The sequence below is a fragment of the Nerophis ophidion genome, linkage group LG12, assembly GCF_033978795.1.
Source record: "Nerophis ophidion isolate RoL-2023_Sa linkage group LG12, RoL_Noph_v1.0, whole genome shotgun sequence".
NCBI lineage: Eukaryota > Metazoa > Chordata > Actinopteri > Syngnathiformes > Syngnathidae > Nerophis > Nerophis ophidion.
The window spans coordinates 19,045,796-19,063,875 of NC_084622.1; the positions used below are offsets into that span (position 1 = coordinate 19,045,796).

Consider the following 18,080-nt stretch of genomic DNA (forward strand, 5'->3'; position numbering starts at 1 on the left):
ATTGATGTATTAACATAAATACCGAAATATATTAATGATATTTCAGTGCAATATGTTTGGAAAGAACGGATGACGTCATAGTTTGACGCATGCTCAGTTGTACACGCATAAGCGCTACACACTCTCACTTTGCCAGCTCGTCGGCTTCTTTGCAAAAGTGCTCCGCAAGGCACTAATGCAAAGCTTCAATCGCATTTAAAAAGGCGGTTTGGATTTATAAATTCAAGCGAGTCCAGCTACGCGGCGTGACATTACACACACAGCATGTATTGAACAACATCTGAGTATCCAAAATGAGAGTGGGCAGCATGCAGGAATAGACGATCTCCGAGAGGAGGACGTGGCGCCCTCGCTAGCAGAGCATCAGTTCACTGCAGTTGAGTTCGCGCCAACGTCAAACAGCCCTCGGGTTATTCTTCTTACAACAAGTACGAAACTACATCCCCGGGCCGCCGCCGACATGATTTCACTCACGGACTCGCAAAGTAAGAGCCGCCAGACTTTGGTTCTCCCAAGTGTTTTGTATTTGTGCGAAAAAAGCCGGTTTGGCGACAGTGTTTCTATGGAGCCAGGTGCTCGCACGCCATTGGCCGAGAGGCGTCGTGACGTCTTCATGTAAGCGGAAGTGGAAAGGCTACAGCATTATTTTTGTTGCACATTTGAAAATAACTTAATAGGTTATATTTTCACTCATTACTTGTATGTCATGTATGATATTGTATCCGTACACATGTTCCACTTCAACCATAATTGTATGTCAACATGCACAATAAGGGTGTTTATACTGTTTCTGCAGTGCATTTCCTTAACATTTGTGTTCATTTTAATTTTTATTATTATTTTGTTGTATGTCCAACTTCTCAGGCAAATCGTATAGCAGATGTAGCCGCCCATATCGGCTGTTTACATTTACTTTATCAGTCAATGTTTATTTATATTGCCCTAAATCACAAGAGTCTCAAAGGGCTGCACAAACCACGACATCCTCAGTAGAGCCTACATAAGGGCAAGGAAAAACTCGCCCCAGTGGGACATCAGTGGCAGTGATGACTATGAGAAACCTTGGAGAGGACCGCATATGAGGGCACATTTGTGTTCGATTTTGATCACATGTTATTATTTCCTGCAGAAATTGGAATGGGGCTGACAGGATTTGGCGTATTTTTCCTCTTCTTCGGGATGATGCTCTTCTTTGACAAAGCCTTGCTGGCCATTGGAAATGTGAGAGGGCCAAAAGTTTCCTCACAAAGTCGGAAAGTTAAACATTTCGCTCATCTTCTGTGTTTGTTGTTGTGGTGCGTTTCAGATTCTGTTCGTCTCAGGGTTGTCCTTTGTCATCGGCCTGGAGAGAACCTTCAGGTTCTTCTTCCAAAGACATAAAGCCAAAGCCACCAGCTTCTTTCTGGGAGGAGTGTTGGTGGTTCTGATAGGCTGGCCCATCATCGGTGTCATTCTGGAGATATATGGATTTTTCCTCTTATTTAGGTCAGATCCAAGGAAAACATGTCATGGATGATTTTGCCTTTGTGCTTGTTAACTCTTGTCATTTGATGTCTCAACAGGGGATTCTTCCCGGTTGCGGTGGGCTTCATCAGAAGAATACCGGTGCTTGGCTCCTTGCTCAGTTTACCAGGAATCAGAAATGTAAGTATGGACTTCATTGTGACCTTTACTCTTACTTTGAAACAAGCCGCTCATAGTGTAATGTTTGTTCCACCTTCCCGTATTATAGTCGACGGGATAGCATCCTCCACTCTTAACAAAAGAAGTAATAATATTTCAGCTGCCATGACAAAGGCGTAATGCACAGGCGTGCCTCACGTGTCAATGATTTGAAACTTTCTTTATAGCGATGCAAGTGTAAAAAGAAGTGAACCACCAAATAACTTTAAAAGCAGCAATGCACTTACTTTGATCACGTGTCTTTTGTGCAACCTTTGAGACTTTTTTTGCTGAATACTTTGGCCCATACATGCGCAATTCTGCCAAACAAGCGACACTACATTCAGGTTCATACATATACACAAACATATGTGCACACTTACCTACATACAGAGGTACATATGCTCCCACATCCACATCTGTACAAACATATATACTGTATTTTTCGGGACTATAAGTCACAGATTTTTTCATAGTTTGGCCGGGGGGGGGTGACATATACTCCGTAGCGATTTATGTGTGAAATTATTAACACATTACCGTAAAATACCTAATAATATTATTTATCTCATTCGCGGAAGAGACGAAGAAAATGTCAGCAATCGTCACACACACGTCAACAAATAAGAATTTGGCGGGGGAGGGTCGTGGCAGAAGTGCATTGTGGGTCATGGGATGCTAACTGCTATATGCTATATGCTACTGCTGTAGCTATTAAGATGGATCATTTCATCGTTGGCGGTAACTTATAAAAAGTGAGAAGGGCTGAACAAAAATGGCAGCGAAAAGGAAATCATGTACTGCAGATTACAAGCTGGACGTAGTGAAATATGCAGCAGAAAAAGACAAGAGGAATCGACGCATACCTTTGGAGTTGGCAGACTTGTTTAGAAGCGACTTCGAGGAAGAAGATTTCATGGGATTTATGGATTAGGAGTGAGAGATAGTTTGGTAAAGATATAGCATGTTCTATATGTTATAGTTATTTGAATGACTCTTACCATAATATGTTAGGTTAACATAGCAGTTGCTTATTTATGCCTCATATAACCTACACTTATTCAGCCTGTTGTTCACTATTCTTTATTTATTTTAAATTGCCTTTCAAAGGTCTATTCTTGCTGTTGGATTTTATCAAATAAATTCCCCCCAAAAATGCGATTTATACTCCAGTGCGACTTATATATGTTTTTTTCCTTCTTTATTATGCATTTTCGGCCGGTGCGATTTATAATCTGAAAAATACGGTATATACATACTGTACATACACATTCACTTTACAAACATACATATACACATACTGTACATATACATTCACTGTACAAACATACATATACTGTACATATACATTTACTGTACAAACATACATATACACATACTGTACATACACAATCACTGTACAAACATACACATACTGTACATATACATTCACTGTACAAACATACATATACTGTACAAATACATTTGCTGTACAAATATACATATACACATACTGCACATACACATTCACTGTACAAACATACATATACTGTACATATACATTTACTGTACAAACATACATATACACATACTGTACATATACACATACTGTACATATACATTCACTGTACAAAAATACATATACTGTACAAATACATTCACTGTACAAACATGCATATACACATACTGTACATTTACATTCACTGTACAAACATACATATACTGTACATATACATTTACTGTACAAACATACATATACACATACTGTACATATACATTCACTGTACAAATATGCATATACTGTACAAATACATTTGCTGTACAAATATACATATACACATACTGCACATACACATTCACTGTACAAACATACATATACTGTACATATACATTTACTGTACAAACATACATATACACATACTGTACATATACATTCACTGTACAAAAATACATATACTGTACAAATACATTCACTGTACAAACATACATATACACATACTGTACATTTACATTCACTGTACAAACATACATATACTGTACATATACATTTACTGTACAAACATACATATACACATACTGTACATATACATTCACTGTACAAATATACATATACTGTACAAATACATTCACTGTACAAACATACATATACACATACTGTACATATACATTCACTGTACAAACATACATATACTGTACAAATACATTCACTGTACAAACATACATATACTGTACATACACATTCACTGTACAACATACATAAACACTTACTGTACATACACATACTCTACATATACATTCACAGTACAAACATACATATACTGTACATATGCATTCACTATACAAACATACATATACTGTACAAATACATTTACTGTACAAACATACATATACACATACTGTACATTTACATTCACTGTACAAACATACATATACTGTACATATGCATTTACTGTACAAACATACATATACACATACTGTACATATACATTCACTGTACAAACATACATATACTGTACAAATACATTCACTGTACAAACATACATATACTGTACATACATATTCACTGTACAAACATACATATACTGTACGTATACATTCACTGTACAAACATACATATACTGTACAAATACATTCACTGTACAAACATACATATACTGTACATACACATTCACTGTACAAACATACATATACTGTACAAATACATTCACTGTACAAACATACATATACATATACTGTACATATTCATTCACTGTACAAACACACATATACTGTACAAATACATTCACTGTACAAACATACATATACTGTACATACACATTCACTGTACAAACATACATATACTGTACAAATACATTCACTGTACAAACATACATATACTGTACATATACATTCACTGTACAAACATACATATACACATACTGTACATACACATACTCTACATATACATTCACTGTACAAACATACATATACACATACTGTACATACACATACTTTACATATACATTCACTGTACAAACATACATATACTGTACATATACAAGTACATATATACTCATGCACATAATCAGGTTTCATCACACATATATGAACCTTGTTGCCCTAGGGCAGGGGTGCCCATTACGTCGATCGCGAGCTACCAGTCGACCGCGGGGGGTGTGTCAGTCGATCTCCAGCCAGGCTTTTAAAAAAAATAAACCTAAAAATTAGTGATCATCAATCTTCACCAAGACGTCACTTAAATGACATTCACGGTACCGGAGGGTCTTGTGAGATGACGCTGGCTGCTGCAAGATCATTATTATTAAAATATGACCGAGAGGAAGGCGAGAAACACTTTTTATTTCGACAGACTCTCGCGCCGTACCTTTCGTCAAAACTCTAAAGGCCGACTGCACATTTCCTATCTTCACAATAAAAGCCCTGCTTCATGCTGCCTGCGCTAACTAAATACAGAGTCTCGGAAAACTGGCGTGCACAAGCGATCCCTCAGAAAGCTGGCGTGCACATCACTTGTGCACGCCAGCTTTCCGAGACTCTTATTTTGTTAGCGCAGGCAGTATGAAGCAGGGCTTTTATTGTGAAGATAGGAAATGTGCAGTCGGCCTTTAGAGTTTTGACGGAAGGGACGGCGCGAAAGTCTGTTGAAATAAAAAGTGTTTCTCGCCTTCCTCTCTGTCATTTTTTCATAATAATGAACTGGCAGCAGCCACAAGACCCTCGGGTGCCGTGAATGTCAATCAAGCAAGCTACGGAATTTGCCGCCAATGTTTTTCTTGTAAAGTGTATGGAAGCTGGATGAATTAGATGCCAAAAACCAACCACTTTCTTGTGGTATTGTACAGAAAGGACAACTTTTTTTCTCCTCCATTTGAAAATGTGGGCGTTATCATCATTACTGTCTGATTCCAATCAATGCAAGTCATCAGAATCAGGTAATACACCAACTTATATTCTTGTCTTCGTGAAAGAAAGACATCTATATGTGTTACACATGCTTGTATTATCATTAAACACATTTAACTTGTTTACAAAAATGTCTCTTTCATAAATAAATAAATATAAATGATATATATAAATGAGGTAGATCCCATCGAGTTCGTCAATTGAAAAGTAGCTCGCCTGCAGAAAAAGTGTGGGCACCCCTGCCCTAGGGTAAACTGGGTGACACATGGCACACTGACAAAGCTGAACCTATTTTGACTATAACAATCTACAAGGTCACAGTTGGCTTCTCTTTCTTCCCCTCCATTTATCCACTTTTTGTATTTATAGTTATCATGACATATATGTATTGTTGCATTTGAACAACTGTATTGTTGACAATAGAGGTTAATTATTGTTATTATTCATTATTAATTGTGATATTTCTATTGGTATTTGTATTGATCCATTAGTATGTAAATAAGTAGCTCATTGTCATTTCTGTGTTGATATTTACTTCACTAACTGCTTTTGCTTTCACTTTTACCATCATATTTGTACATATCCGTATTTGTAGATGTTGTTGTTGTCTCTGTCTTATGCCCCTCTTGTCCCCTCTGTCCTCTTCTTCTTCTTTCTATCCCCCCCTGCACCAAATAATAATATAAATGCATGTCATGAAGTCAAATACAAATAAGACAAGAAGTGAAGTACGCATGTATATTTGGTATAGAGCAGATATAGATCCTCTACATCAACATGATGATTAGTCTGAGTGTCTGCAAAGGACATCCAAAACAATTGTACCTTGCAGCTAGCTTAGCTACATGGTAGCAGTAAAACAGCCACAATAATTGAATGCTTTGAAGTTTGTTTATGTTTTTCTTGCCTCTTTTGTCTTCTTGCAGCTGGTGGATAAAATCGGCGAGAGCAACAACATGGTATAGCAGCAACTATTTTGTAGTTTTGTATTTATCTTGTTCCCCTCACATGGTCATCGCCACTCCACAACTGTGACTGAACCTACACAACACAAACTAGTGTTTTCCTTTTTTTTTTATTGTTTTTTACCTGATTGATTTTGTCTGGCTTACTGTCTGCCATTCATGGACTCGGGACCAATGGATCTTTTCAAAGAAGAGGTCTGGAACCCTCTCGCCATCCTTGTTGACTTAGTCTTCCTCTAAGAAGTCACTGGAGTCATCTGTGGGAAATATCTTGTCAACGTCGCACGTACAAAAGTGCTTCTCATTGGCTCCTTGAGCTCAACTACGACTACAAGCTTGTTGCTGTCATTTTTCTAAGTGCTTACTTCCTGTGTCGTTTTAGAGAAATAAACATTTTTTATCTGCAAACAGTGAATTGGTCATTCTAGGGTCAAACTAAACGTTTAAAGTCACATCAAGATCCAGGGCCGGGATGTGGCAGAACAAGTACCTGGGAGTCCACGTGAACAGAAGACTGGACTGGAAGGACAAGAGCAGATTCTTCCTCCTGAGGAAGCTTAGGTCCTTTAATGTTTGTTGGAGATCTTGGATCAGTCTGCTGTGGACAGTGCCCTGTACTTTGACCTGCTTTGTTGGGGGAGCAGCACCAGCAAAATGGACTTAAACCGGATTGACAAACTGATCCGGAAAGCTGGCCAAACTATTGGCACGCAGTTGGAGGCATTTGTGTCAGTGAGGGACAGGAGGACAAAGTGTTTGTGTCAGTGAGGGACAGGAGGACAAAGTGTTTGTGTCAGTGAGGGACAGGAGGACAAATTGTTTGTGTCAGTGAGGGACGGGGACAAAGTGTTTGTGTCAGTGAGGGACAGGAGGACAAATTGTTTGTGTCAGTGAAGGACAGGGGGACAAAATGTTTGTGTCAGTGAGGGACAGGAGGACAAAGTGTTTGTGTCAGTGAGGGACAGGAGGACAAAGTGTTTGTGTCAGTGAGGGACAGGAGAACAAAATGTTTGTGTCAGTGAGGGACAGGAGGACAAAGTGTTTGTGTCAGTGAAGGACTGGAGGACAAAGTGTTTGTGTCAGTGAGGGACAGGAGAACAAAGTGTTTGTGTCAGTGAAGGACAGGAGGACAAAGTGTTTGTGTCAGTGAGGGACGGGAGGACAAAGTGTTTGTGTCAGTGAGGGACGGGAGGACAAAGTGTTTGTGTCAGTGAAGGACAGGAGGACTCTGGACAAAGTGCTGGCCATCATGAACTAGTTACTCTGCCGTTTCCCAAATAGGTGAAATGAGATCATCTCCCGCGGCACACCAGACTGTATCTTACCACACACTATTGTGCCGCGGCACAGTGGTGGAAAAACACAGTGCTACAGTGTAATCTGTCTAAATGCTAACTTTCATTTTCATTGCTGTTTTACAAGATAGTAGCTGACATTTTCTTCTACTCTTTATATTTTGACATTGAATCATTTGGAAACTTAAAGAAGATATTTGTTATTTCATGCTACAAAGCACAAATGACTATTCAGATAAGGGAAGTTAGTCCCCAGGCAGGTCCACCTGTGGCCCCCGGCTCACTTTCAGTCTTTTTCCTGAAGTTGTCATCACTTGCCTGCTAGTCAGTATGCACGGAGAGAATGGGATGCTTGAACTGCGTGTTGTCCTCTGAAGCTTTAGTAGTTTAAAGGGGAAGTAGCCTTTCAAAGCAGACATTAGCAGGAAAGTACACCTAATGGAGTAAATGAGAAGAGAGCATTTTTTAAGTGAGCGAGCGCAACACAAATACAGGTCATCAACAATCCCAGACGTCATATTATTGACGTCCTTGTGGTGCAGCAAAGAGAGACAAGGACATGAAAATAAATTGTTTTTCTTCCGGATCATAAGGACACGCACCTAAACAGAAAGCAGCGGATGTGATTAATAAGCAGCGGTGGCACCTGTCCCTCATGTCACTTGTGCCCATGTGACGTCCGTGCTGTTTGTTTCCCGCCCTCTGTAATATTGCTGTGCAGGAGCAACAGGCGGGCAGACAGGCGGAGAAGAAGGACAGCAGGTAAGACACCTTCCTTTCATCCGTACATGCAGAAGTGTTGGAAAGTACGTGCTGACTCCAAAAACTGTTTGAATTGATTTTTTTTTTCTTCAAAGTTGACTTTTTTAGTTTTGTCTACCAAAAATAATAAATTGCAATTTTTTACAAGAAGTTTTTTTCGAGGTGATTTCAGGGACATTTTTTTGGGATGGTATAGATTAAATTAGATAGTACTTTATTTATTCCTTCAGGAAAATTCAAATTTTCAGCACAATCCCATTCAAGATCAGGCATTTTTATGACATTCTATTTCCCTCTGTAACACTTTATTTGACAAATATAATATAATACATTTTATTATTATTACGCAAAAATCAAACAGGTAGTGTTGTTGTTGTCCACATTTAAATACTTTTACATCCAATGTATTACTTTTTCATCACTGTATATACTAGAGGTGGGGAATTAATACATTTTTACATGCAACACAATTTGGACATGAACCATTATAACATCCATTAGTATCGTCAAATATGGATAATCTATGTATTTATTGTAAATAGAGTCATGCATACAGTTGTACATTGTGACATCTCCCGGGAGATCCCACAAGCTCCTTTATTTTAGGGCACTTATGTTGCACTTCTCTGCACATTTCCATGAATTAAACAAATGTCATGGGAATTATTGAACTGTCTTTTTAATTACAAATGTTTGGTACTGAGTAGTCCTGGGTTCAATCCCGGGCTCGGGATCTTTTTGTGTAGAGTTTGCATGTTCTCCCCGTGACTGCGTGGGTTCTACTCCAACTTCCTCCCACCTCCAAAGACATGCACCTGGGGATAGGCCCCTCCCACCTCCAAAGACATGTACCTGGGGATAGGTTGAATGGCAACACTAAATGGTCCCTAGTGTGTGAATGCTATCTACCTGTGTTGATCTTGTGATAAGGTGGCAACTTGTCCAGGGTGTACCCCGCCTTCCACCTGAATGCAGCTGAGATAGGCTCCAGCGACCCCCCACGACCCAAAAAGGGAATAAGCGGTAGAAAATGGATGGATATATTACTTCACAGTCTAATAATGCAACCACAATGATAATTTGTACTTCTTCAACAGTGACAATCCCAACTGAGCACTACTATCGTATTTTTTTGAGTAATTAATTTGAATGTTAAGTATAATGGACAATAAAATAAATCTTTTTTTACAAACCCCGTTTCCATCTGAGTTGGGAAATTGTGTTAGATGTAAATACAAACAGAATACAATGATTTGCAAATCCTTTTTAACCCATATTCAGTAGAATATGCTACAAAGACAACATATTTCATGTTCAAAATGATAAACTTTTTTTTTTTTTTTTTTTTTTTTTTTTAAAATAATCACAACTTTAGAATTTGATGCCAGCAACACGTGACAAAGAAGTTGGGAAAGGTGGCAATAAATACTGATAAAGTTGAGGAATGCTCATCAAACACTTATTTGGAACATCCCACAGGTGTGCAGGCTAATTGGGAACAGATGGGTGCCATGATTGGGTATAAAAGCAGCTTCCATGAAATGCTAAGTAATTCACAAACAAGGATGGGGTGAGGGTCACCACTTTGTAAGCAAATTTTCAAACAGTTTTAGATCAACATTTCTCAACGAGCTATTGCAAGGAATTTAGGGATTTTACCATCTACGGTCCGTAAAATCATCAAAAGGTTCAGAGAATCTGGAGAAATCACTGCACGTAAGCGATGATATTACGGACCTTTCATCCCTCAGGCGGTACGGCATCAAAAACTGACATCAGTGTGTAAAGGATATCACCACATGGGCTCAGGAACACTTCATAAAACCGCTGTCAGTAACTACAGTTGGTCGCTACATCTGTAAGTGCAGATTAAAACTCTACTATGCAAAACGAAAGCCATTTATCAACAACACCCAGGAACGCTGCCGGCTTCGCTGGGCTCGAGCTCATCTAAGATGGACTGATGCAAAGTGGAAAAGTTTTCTGTGGTCTGACGAGTCCCCATTTCAAATTATATTTGGAAACTGTGGACGTGGTGTCCTCCGGAACAAAGAGGAAAATAACCATCTGGATTGTTATAGGCACAAAGTTCAAAAGCTAGCATCTGTGATGGTATGGGGGTGCATTAGTGCCCAAGGCATGGCTAACTTACACATCTGTGAAGGCACCATTAATGCTGAAAGGTCCATACAGGTTTTGGAGCAACATATGTTGTCATCCAAGCAACATTATCATGGACGCCCCTGCTTATTTCAGCAAAACAATGCCAAGCCACGTGTTCCAACAGCGTGGCTTCGTAGTAAAAGAGTGCGGGTACTTTCCTGGCCCGCCTGCAGTCCAGACTTGTCTCCCATGGAAAATGTGTGGCGCATTGTGAAGCGTAAAATACGACAACAAGACCCCGAACTGTTGAACAAATTAAGCTGTACATCAAGCAAGAATGGTAAAGAATTCCACTTTCAAAGCTTCAACAATTAGTTTCCATCCATCCATCCATTTTCTACCGCTTATTCCCTTTTGGGGTCGCAGGGGGCGCTGGCGCCTATCTCAGCTACAATCGGGCGGAAGGCGGGGTACACCCTGGACAAGTCGCCACCTCATCGCAGGGCCAACACAGATAGACAGACAACATTCACACTCACATTCACACACTAGGGCCAATTTAGTGTTGCCAATCAACCTATCCCCACGTGCATGTCTTTGGAAGTGGGAGGAAGCCGGAGTACCCGGAGGGAACCCACGCATTCACTGGGAGAACATGCAAACTCCACACAGAAAGATCCCGAGGACTGCAGGACCTTCGTATTGTGAGGCAGACGCACTAACCCCTCTTCCACCGTGAAGCCCACAATTAGTTTCCTCAGTTCCCAAACGTTTATTGAGTGTTGTTAAAAGAAAATGTGATGTAACTCAGTGGTGAACATGCCCTTTCCCAACTACTTTGGCACGTGTTGCAGCCATGAAATTCTAAGTTAATTATTGTTTGCAAAAAAAAAAAGTTTATGAGTTTGAACATCAAATATCTTGTCTTTGTAGTGCAATCAACTGAATATGGGTTGAAAAGGATTTGCAAATCATTGTATTCCGTTTATATTTACATCTAACACAATTTCCCAACTCATATGGAAACAGGGTTTGTATTTGACTGATTAAAAATGCCATTTATGCAAAGAACATTACTGTAATTTGTACAGGCTCTAGAAACTACTCTTTTCCCTTGATGGCTTGTTTACAGAGCGCAAGGATGCCCTCAGTAGCCACGATGGTCGTCATGGTAACGCTGGCGTCTCAGTGCTGTGCCGCGCCACAGGTGGTAAACAACACAAACTCACACACATCCTCACCTGGGTGCCTGACGCTGGCGTCTTCTTTCAGCGGCGAAACTGGACGCCTCAGGCCATCTTGTACCTGAGAGGCAGACGTAAGAATACACACCTGACACTTTTCATGAACTGACAAATGTTGATGGCGGCCGATGTCGCTGCAGAGGGACGCCGCTCGTTGGAGAAGGACAACACTCACTCGGGTAAAACAAGTCATATTTACCACTGTGAGAACAAGCATGTACTACTGTACTGGGTCTCCTTGGTAACATGTTGCTAGGCAGATTTGAAAGAAGTGAGGCTCCTCACTGGTTGAAGGATTGCTCTGTAGTGTCAGCACACTGACCTCTGACCTCCATCCCTGAAATGTTTCCTAGGCCCTGCCGGTGTTGGTGTGACATGTGACTTACCTTCCCCAATAAATGCCTTGGACTGAGGTGTTGTGCTTGTATTCACACTTCTCTGCTGCAGAGCGCTTGGTCAGCCCACCTATTTTCTGCCAATGACATTAACAACATCCTGTCATTTGGTTTATTATTTACTTCATCTTCTGATAGATTGCAAATAACACCAATACAATGGGAACAAACATGACAATAGACTTAATTCCATGGAAAACAAAACAAAACAACAACAAAAACTGGTATTTTGTGGCAGAAAATATTTGTACCACGTAAACGTCTTTTTTTCATTTAATTTTTATTGACAGCATCAGGCATTCCTTTCCATTACATCATATACCTGCTCAGTGGCCTAGTGGTTAGAGTTTCCGCCCTGAGATGGGGAGTTTGGGAGTTCAAATCCTGGCCGAGTCATATCAAAGACTATAAAAATGGGAGCCATTACCTCCCTGCTTGGCACTCAGCCTCAAAGATTGGAAATGGGGGTTAAAGCACCAAAAATGATTCCCGGGTGTGGCCACCGCTGCTGCTCACTGTTCCCCTCACCTCCCAGGGGGTGATCAAGGGGATGGGTCAAATGCAGAGGACAAATTTCACCACACCTAATGTGTGTGTGTATGTGTGTGTGTTCGTGTGACAATCATTGCTACTTTAACTTTAACTTTATTTACATACATCATATATTTGTTGTTTGCCCTAAATCTCCAAATATTTTTTTGTTTATATCCCAGCGATGCCCCATCTCCCCCAAACTGTGTAGTAACATCATGTGGATTAAATGTACAAATTTGGCACAGTGGAAGAGGGGTTAGTGCGTCTGCCTCACAATACCAAGGTCCTGAGTAGTCCTGGGTTCAATCCCGGGCTCGGGATCTTTCTGTGTGGAGTTTGCATGTTCTCCTTGTGACTGTGAGGGTTCCCTCCGGGTACTCCGGCTTCCTCCCACCTCCAAAGACATGCACCTGGGGATAGGTTGATTGGCAACACTAAATGGTCCCGAGAGTGTGAATGTGAGTGTAAATGTTATCTGTCTTTCTGTGTTGGCCCTGTGATGAGGTGGTGACTTGTCCAGGGTGTACCCTGCCTTCCGCCCGATTGTAGCTGAGATAGGCGCCAGCGCCCCCCGTGACCCCAAAGGGAATAAGTGGTAGAAAATGGATGGATGGATGGCATTGTACACAACTTGTGAATTTGGACTCCTTTTATTAATGACCAAAAAGTTGGTAGGGGATACAAAATGTTTCAGCATATTTTTGTGCTGCCATAAAATACACCCCCCCCCCCCACCTCTATTTTCCTCAATTGATGTACTATGTACTCATTTAATTTTTATTGACATCCAGCATCAGGCAATCATTTCCATTACATCATATTTACATACATCATGTATTTGTTGTTTGCCCTAAATGTCCAACTTCGTTTTGTTCATATCCCAGCGATGCCCCTCCCCCCTGAACTAAGTACTCACATCATGTGGATTAAATGTACAAACTTGACATTGTACAAAACTTGTGAATTTGGACTCTTGTTATTAATGACCAATAAGTTAGTAGAGGATACAAAATGTTTCAGCTTATTTCTGTGCTGCCATAAAAGTGTCCCCCACCTATTTCCCTCATCTGATGTACTAACATCATGTGTTTTATTCTGTAGATACTTAGCATCATCTACAACTAAACTTGTGAATTTGGACTCATGTTATTAATCACAAAACGAGTAATAATAATATTTCTCATCTTTGACATGGCTAACAACACAGAAGTGCCTCTGCAGCAGGGCATACAGAGTTTGTCAGGACACGTCCCAGCAATGAATTGTACTCCAAGTGCTTTAGTTGAGATGTTTACCTTGTGGACTACATTTCCCCGCCTGTGCACAGCTACTCCCAACCTGCAGGCCGGCGACAGACAACTGAGGATGTCATTGTTGTTGTGTTTGTACTTGGAGCTCCTTGGTGAGGACTGGATGCAGCAGGTAGTGTACCACCGCACCTCTTGGCTTCCTTCATGGTCATGATGGACTTCTTGTCTCCTGCACAGGAAGAAGAAAAGAAGAGGATTTGAAACATAGAGCAGCTACTTCCCCTCCTGCATTGTCCTGTCATGCAATAAAGTACTGCTACAAAAAAAACACTCTGCGACTACTCATTAGTGAACGGGCCCTTGAGTTAGTCAACTATTACCACCGTGCTGTGTCATCATCAAAAGGTCCAGACATGGATTGGATCTGGCAGTCTGAGGTCAGCACCGGTCCAAACAGACCTGAGATGAACATTGATCCATCACAGTGCTGACACTTGAGAATATGTGATATTTTGGGCAAAAAAGAAAATGCTGGTCAATGTTGTATAACAATTTTTCAGCAGGCAAACTACTTTTTAATTGGCCAAGTCGAGGTGATGTACCTCATATATATATATATATATATATATATATATATATATATATATATATATATATATTGCTGTTATTGTTCACACGTTAAAGGTGTACATGCTTTTTTTCATGAAAACAAGAATATAAGTTGGTATGATGGTGATGATTTGCATTGATTGGAATCAGACGGTATTGATAACCTCCACGTTTTTAAATGGAAGAGAAAAAAAGTCCTCCTTTCTGTCCAATACCACATGAAAGTAGCTTCCATACTCCTTTTTACGCACTTTACAAGAAATACATTGGCGGCAAACTCCGTAACTTGCTAGCTTTCTGAGACTCTTTTGTTGGCGCAGGCAGGATGAAGCAGGGCTTTTATTGTGAAGACAGGAACTGTGCCGTCGGTCTTTAGAGTTTTGCAAGAGTCTGTTGGAAGAAAAAGTTTTTCTGGCCTTCCTGTCGGTCGTTTTTTCTTAATAATGATGTGGCAGCAGCCAGCGTCATCTCACAAGACCCTCGGGTGGCGTGAATGTCAATCAAGTGACCAAAGTCTTCCTGAAGATTGATGATCACTCATTTTTATTTCCATTTTTTTACTGCCTGGCTGGTGATGGACTGACACACCCTCCACCATCCACGTGATGGACACCCCTGGTATAGACAAATGGTGATGGACTGACACACCCTCCACCATCCACGTGATGGACACCCCTGGTATGGACAAATGGTGATGGACTGACACACTCTCCACCATCCACATGATGGACACCCCTGGTATAGACAAATGGTGATGGACTGACACACCCTCCACCATCCACCTAATGGACACCCCTGGTATAGACAAATGGTGATGGACTGACACACCCTCCACCATCCACGTGATGGACACCCCCGGTATAGACAAATGGTGATGGATTGACACACCCTCCACCATCCACGTGATGGACACCCCCGGTATAGACAAATGGTGATGGATTGACACACCCTCCACCAGCCACATGATGGGCACCCCTGGTATAGACAAATGGTTATGGACTGACACACCCTCCACCATCCACGTGATAAACAACCATAGACTAGAATAAGTGGAAGACTTGAAGGGCACAAACCAAAGTGTGCATGTTGTTTAGTGTGACAAAGGTGACAGAAGTGGAGCATCATCAGGCTGTTGAGCAACATTTCCTGTGCGTGGAGATGGAACCTGATCAGGATGTTCTTCATGATAACATCTGCGAGTTGAAATCCCACCAGCAAATGTTGACTTCAGCAGTTCTTGGGTGTTGTTGACGCGCACCTGCAAACGCCACAATGATCCACGCTGCACTTCTCTGCTCTTTTTTGACAGCTGGCTTTGCGGCTCTTTCTTTTCTTCGGACTTTCAACCAAAAACTGGACTGCAACCAACCGGTATGGGACTCACTTGTTTCCTTCAAAACAACCAAAGGCTTTATTTAAAACTTTGTTTCTGTGTTTGTTTTCCCTGCAGGGTCTTAATAACTGCAAAATGAGTAAGTCCTCTTACTAATAAAGATGTATTATGCCAGAGATTATTTGTTATTTCCACTACAGAGGGGGGCCCGGGCCCCACTCAGACATTAGCACTGAATTAGTCATCTTACTTTTGATTTTAATCGTAGTCAATGATTATATCAAACATACTTCCATTTTACAACCTTGTCAAATACAATGAAACCTTGTGTTCATTGCAAACATTACTATTAATTCAACAGGGGAAAAAAAACTTAGGTTTAGGTTAATCTGTTTAAAAGAATAAGTACTAATCAAAAACACTGCACAAGAAGGGACTCAGAAATGAGTGACAAAAAAAACAAAAGTATATACGTGCAAAAAGAACCTGAATTAATAATGAATGTTTCTGTCAAAGTTAGTTTGTGACGAACCCCAAGATGCAGAGAAGAAGGCAGGCATCGAGTAAGAAAACAAGATTTAATAAAACACTAAGACAAAACCGAACAAAAGGGTACAAACAAAAGGTGCACACGCTGGCAAATAACAAACTTGGCTATGAACAAAACAAACTGGAAGCAGGGAACAAAAAACAGTAAGCTACAAACAGCTACCGAATATAGCTTACCGCTACGCTGCAAAGACACGACCAGTAGGAACGACAAGTAGAAATGACATTGACACGACAGGAGCGACAATAATCCAGCACTGACTGGAGGAAAAACAGTTCTTAAATAGTGACTGGCTGATTGACACCAGGTGTGGCCAGGTGCCAATCAGCCACAGCTGAGGGGACACAGCACTCAGGGAGTCAAACAGGAAACAGAACCAAAAGAAGAGTGCTGACAGGAACTAAAGACAAATGCAGAGGAAAAACTAAGACATAGACCAAAACTGTCAGGGACAAGCCTGACAGTTTCTCTACTAAACTGATAAATACAGCTTCACCACTTTAGTCATCATTTTTGCGCTGAAGAAACTTCAGCTCCAGACTTTGTTTGTTTGTTTGATATTGTCATTACTGCCACAAGTGGTGGAAAGGTGTATTACAACTGAGTACCGCTCCGGCCCATACATACAGTAGGGAAGGGATCCATAAGGCCCCATTCCTGGGTGGATCATGCGTGAAAGGGATCATTTTGAAAAGCAGTCTTGCTAAAAATGATGGAAAGTGCCACTCTGCACAGCAAATGATGCTGTGCTCAAAGTTGGAATTGCCACAAAACACATTTTAGGATATTCAACACTCTACGGCCATCTGGTGGCTAAAGTGGATAGTGCCACCCCTCAATTGGTGACGTTTCATGTGTCAGGTGAACCGTGTCGTATATGAGATTTTTTATAACTGTACCACAGCTGAGAAACACATCTTTTGGGGATTTTTTTCAAATGTCAGATAACTGCTCAGTCCCACATGAGGTGGTACCCAGACAGCTGGCCCCCACCAAGCCTGAGTGGGGCCCAGACTTTTTGGAGCTGGGTCTGGACAAGCATGGGCCTGTTCCAGTTCTGAATGTGACATGGAGGATACGGTCAGATGGTGAGGAAGATATGGTCACAAACATTGAAGCACTGCTTCTCCTCATATCTCCACATCTGTGTTCCCTTCTCCCAGCAAGTATGTTAACACTCCAGGGGTCCCAGGTGCAGATTGTGGACCAGGACACAAAGCAAAGTCTGTGTGTGCGCTTGACTTACAGCATCCACCAGCAGCTCACGCCAAGCTTCAGCAAGGTAAAGACTCAAACATGCTCCCCTTCAAGCAACCACTGAAGCACTATTTTGCTTAGTGGACATTCTGGTTGGATGGCGTGGTGTTGGATGCAGGCCACTCCTATCTGCTGTCAGCTTTTAACTTGCCACAACCCCACCTTGGAGAGTACAGGATCACAAAGCACATCACCATCCCAGGTGAGCTTTCACCAGAGTGCTCGTGCGCGATGTAGGA

The 18,080-nt window shown here is 41.1% G+C and overlaps 3 protein-coding genes and 1 long non-coding RNA gene across 5 annotated transcripts in view; 3 read left to right on the forward strand and 1 right to left on the reverse strand.

Moving 5' to 3' along the window:
• Positions 1-110: 110 nt before the first annotated feature.
• golt1bb (golgi transport 1Bb) lies at positions 111-6,917 on the forward strand. The gene is made up of 5 exons (XM_061916997.1): positions 111-485; positions 1,130-1,221; positions 1,307-1,485; positions 1,563-1,644; positions 6,471-6,917. The coding sequence occupies exons 1-5, from the start codon at positions 461-463 to the stop codon at positions 6,507-6,509; spliced, it is 417 nt and encodes a 138-aa protein (XP_061772981.1). The 5' UTR covers positions 111-460; the 3' UTR covers positions 6,510-6,917.
• A 1,001-nt stretch (positions 6,918-7,918) lies between these two features.
• On the reverse strand, positions 7,919-14,325 carry LOC133563074 (uncharacterized). The gene is made up of 4 exons (XR_009808987.1): positions 14,138-14,325; positions 12,300-12,385; positions 11,911-11,974; positions 7,919-8,239 (listed from the first exon to the last, which is right to left on the reverse strand). It is a non-coding gene; the product is annotated as an uncharacterized LOC133563074 (long non-coding RNA).
• Positions 8,149-14,450, forward strand: LOC133563071 (spexin-like). 2 transcript variants are annotated; one of them, XM_061916999.1, is made up of 6 exons: positions 8,149-8,566; positions 11,802-11,876; positions 11,942-11,987; positions 12,054-12,092; positions 14,170-14,264; positions 14,330-14,450. In XM_061916999.1, the coding sequence occupies exons 2-6, from the start codon at positions 11,811-11,813 to the stop codon at positions 14,351-14,353; spliced, it is 270 nt and encodes an 89-aa protein (XP_061772983.1). In that variant the 5' UTR covers positions 8,149-8,566; positions 11,802-11,810; the 3' UTR covers positions 14,354-14,450. The 2 variants fall into 2 exon arrangements, with proteins under 2 accessions (XP_061772983.1, XP_061772982.1); XM_061916998.1 differs by lacking the exon at positions 8,149-8,566 and having other exon boundaries at positions 11,506-11,876.
• Positions 14,451-15,910: 1,460 nt separating this feature from the next.
• The window catches only part of LOC133563073 (interleukin-17 receptor A-like), a 19,373-nt gene continuing 17,203 nt past the window's right edge, over positions 15,911-18,080 (forward strand). The window contains exons 1-5 of the mRNA XM_061917000.1: positions 15,911-16,072; positions 16,152-16,173; positions 17,529-17,672; positions 17,748-17,866; positions 17,923-18,043. Of these exons, the coding sequence (XP_061772984.1) occupies positions 15,974-16,072; positions 16,152-16,173; positions 17,529-17,672; positions 17,748-17,866; positions 17,923-18,043 (505 nt within the window). The 5' untranslated portion in view covers positions 15,911-15,973. The remainder of the gene's footprint in view (positions 16,073-16,151; positions 16,174-17,528; positions 17,673-17,747; positions 17,867-17,922; positions 18,044-18,080) is intronic.